The sequence below is a fragment of the Sinocyclocheilus anshuiensis genome, unplaced genomic scaffold, assembly GCF_001515605.1.
Source record: "Sinocyclocheilus anshuiensis isolate Anshui unplaced genomic scaffold, SAMN03320099.WGS_v1.1 scaffold1910, whole genome shotgun sequence".
NCBI lineage: Eukaryota > Metazoa > Chordata > Actinopteri > Cypriniformes > Cyprinidae > Sinocyclocheilus > Sinocyclocheilus anshuiensis.
In genome coordinates this window covers 153980-157565 of record NW_015546013.1, presented here as the reverse complement: position 1 = coordinate 157565, position 3586 = coordinate 153980, and the positions used below count along the sequence as shown (strand labels likewise).

The 3586-nt window shown below is 34.3% G+C and overlaps 1 protein-coding gene across 2 annotated transcripts in view; it reads left to right on the top strand.

The window, feature by feature from the left end:
• Positions 1-949: 949 nt before the first annotated feature.
• LOC107698475 (uncharacterized) overlaps positions 950-3586 on the top strand; it is a 10287-nt gene continuing 7650 nt past the window's right edge. The window contains exons 1-2 of one of the 2 annotated variants that reach the window (XM_016499484.1): positions 950-990; positions 1375-1472. In XM_016499484.1, the coding sequence (XP_016354970.1) occupies positions 1379-1472 (94 nt within the window). In that variant the 5' untranslated portion in view covers positions 950-990; positions 1375-1378. Of the gene's footprint in view, positions 991-1153; positions 1176-1374; positions 1473-3586 lie in introns of those variants that run through there. The other variant, XM_016499485.1, reaches the window with a different exon arrangement.

Here is a 3586-nt window from a genome sequence, read left to right as displayed (position 1 = left end):
GGAAGCAAAAGTACCCACAGACACAGAGCAAGTAGATCTAAATATAAAGAATCTGACACGACTTTCAGGAAAAAGGAAGCACAACTTGGATACTGTTACGCTGACACATGGGCTCAAAAATGAAACTTTAAATGTAGCTTTATGAAAGGAAGTAATTAAAACAGGATACCAGCAATCAGCAAACATACAGGGATTTAAGAAAAAGATTTACACAGAAGCTGAAGGGGACGTTGCTCAAAAGCACATCAATATCAGTCCATCACAACATCACCAGTCCTTCAAGACATATAATAAATTAAAAAAAAAACCTTAATCAGCCAGATCTTGTTTTGTGATGTAAATGCTAAAGGATGAATGGCCAGCATGTGCCTTTTAAGTAAAGTAAAAGTGGTGCTCTGAACTTACTGATAAACAAAATTAAGTACAGAAATGGTTGATATAAGTTCAATGGATGTAACCAAAAATCTTGCAATAAACAGTAAAATTATTTTTACACTACAGGTTTTTATTTATTTATTTATTTATTTATTAAGGCAAACAAATACAGGCCTACATTTCCATTAATCTGTAGTATAGAGAATTAAAAGTTAACAAAAATGAAAGCTAATTAAAATTTTGACCAGATCAGATATTGCTCCATTTAAACTTGACTATTTATTTTAGTTGTTTTGTGAAATTATATAGCTGTGACTGAAATACAAAACATTTTGTTTCAGTTTGTACATAAAGCTCTTTGTACATGTAAAGACCTAGAAACCTTAGTTTACACTTTACACTATATAGATATATATATATTATTGGGTTCCCGTCAGAGTACACTCACCATTTTTTGGTCACGTCTACATAATTTTATTTTCTATTTAAGAGTCACTTGTCCAATCACACTGTTTTAAGGTGTGGCCTTAATTCTATAAAACCCCCTGCACTCAGTTCACAATGATCAAGGTCTGAAACTTAGACTGAAAAGGACAAGACGGTACATATAAAAAGGTATGTACTATTAAATTATGTTATCTCTGAAATGCTATACTGGGGCATATGTGCAATTAGGTCTCCCTTACATAGCATGCTCTAGTAATTGCTCAATAATTTCTCTATAGACTGCATAATTTTATTGATTTATTTTTATTTTTGCAGGTGTTTATACAGGTGGAAAAAAATCCATCCAGGTTCAGGTATTTTTTTCTTCTTCTGAAAACAAGCAACTTTTTTCTTTTTGTTAATTGAAGGTTAATCTTGAAAACTTTTCACCATGCCCTCAACAATTATATTTACTACTGTTAAAATACCCTTTATGTATAGCTTTTATTGTCTTACACTTGGCCTGATCTTTATACTTTAAATACTATTAAGGCTTATTTTGTCAACTTTTAGAAAGATGTCGAACTCGGAGACCATTGAACTGGCTTGTCTTGGCCGCCCTTTTCAATTAGGAATGCTTTATGACTGCCGAAGAGATTGCCTCATTCCAGGTAAAAAACATTTCCAAGATTTCAATTAGCTTAAATTATATGTATAACTAAACATGACATGCCGTGCCAATGTTACTGATTCTTCTGTCATGACGAAATAAACAAAAACTACACAAAAGTCAAAATTTAGGCATTTAGATCAATAGTTAAATAGATCAATAGTTTTCGATTATAAAACTATTAGTTTCTGATGCAAAAGAATCATATTACAAGGACCATTTGTGACCCTGGACCACAAAACCAGTCATAAGTCGCTGGGGTATATTTGTAGCAATAGCCAAAAATACATTGTATGGGTTTCAGATGATGTATAAATCTCAATTTCGAAAAATGTACCCTTATGACTGGTTTTGTGGTCCAAGGTCACATTTATATTAGTTTTGCATTTATATATATTTAATTAATTTTGTTAATATTATGACAATATATTATTATTATTACTTGAAATATTACCATGATCATATTATAATATTCACTGGTACACTGGGATAAATGTCCAGGACACTACGGGATCTGGGTAACGGTGCATTCACATGGGGCGTCAGCATTAACGCTTCTCATTTACTCTGAATGAGTAATGTCATGCGTTGCTGAACTTAATTGTGGATCCTTTGCTTCACGGCACTGGCATTGCTCGCAGCAGAAGTTGAACAATTTTCAACTTTTCAAGCGCCAACACAGTAGTCAGCCAATCAGATCGCCTTATGCAAATACCCTAGCACAGATGCTAGCCAACTGCGTTCATGCAACACCAGAAAAATAATGTGATTGGCTGTTGTCACTATGAAGGCTGCATCAGCACCAAGCTTCAGACTCGCCCTCCATCAAGCATTGATGCTGATGCCCCGTGTGAATGTACCGTAACTGAAGTGGCTGCTACATGCTTGCTAGGAATTATTTATTTATGTTATCCTGGTATCGCGGACTCGCTCTTTCGTTTCATACAAACGCAGCTGCTGCCATTTTGCGATGCTTGTTTTGTACACTGTAACTGATTACAAGATAACTAACAAACTGATAAGATCTTAAAAGAGTTGCATCCTTAATCAATTTTTTTTATTGCAATAATTATTTATGTGGTGAAATGCCGTGAAATAAGTGGTATGACTGTACCGTATCCCAAATGTTGGTCTAGTTTAAACTTGCTGCTTGCTAGCAACTGCTTTCTTCACTTTGCTTTCAAATATTTAATTTATACAACAGTTCTTGGTCCCACTTTATATTAGGTGGCCTTAATTACTATGTAATTACATTTAAATTAATCATTTGATACAATGCACTTATTGTGTAAATACATGTTTTTACATTGTACTTATATTTGAAAAATACCTGCATGTAATTACATCTGTAATTAATTTCTTTAATACATTTATAATTACACTGTTGAATTTATACAACAGTTCTTTCTGGTCCTTGAATCTGATTGGCTGAGAGGTCTTTCCAAGCATGAGATATTCACCCAATATCACCATGGGAGCCACTTCACCATTTGTTTCCTCCGCTTGCAGCACTTCAGCATTTCTCACAGTGAGTGTCATGGCGGATGCCCAAAATCCAATAAAATCTTACAAATAATACTGTTGCTGTGTCACAGAATGTACTTTTAAAAGTTTTTTTTTAGACTTCAAATATGTGGTTTGTTAATAAAGAGAACACCTATTTGAAAATTTGTTTCAACGTTTTCGGAGATGTGAACTCCAGGGCGTCAGCGGGCGTTCAGCGCTCATGAACCCGCCGAGAGCAGCCTTACCTCTGCCAGCTCTTCTGGAATTTGCCGCTGGCTCTGATGTCTCTATAGTGGTTAAACGTGAGATAAAATTTGATTTGGGTAAATCTAATGGTGACCGTTCATCATTAATCTATTTGTTCAAGAGCAAATAGTTTTGGCTGAGGGCAAAGCATTTTAACTATAACTCTCTCTCTCTCTCTCTCTCTCTCTATATATATATATGTATATTAGACTTGTGCCGGTATTCGGTAATGCGATATATTACGGTAATGAATATGCACGATATTGTTATCCTGGGCACTTCTAAATACCGTGAATAATTATATATTACAAATTATTCAGAATTTTGAATGCATTTTAAGAATACTTTTCCCATCAACTGGTC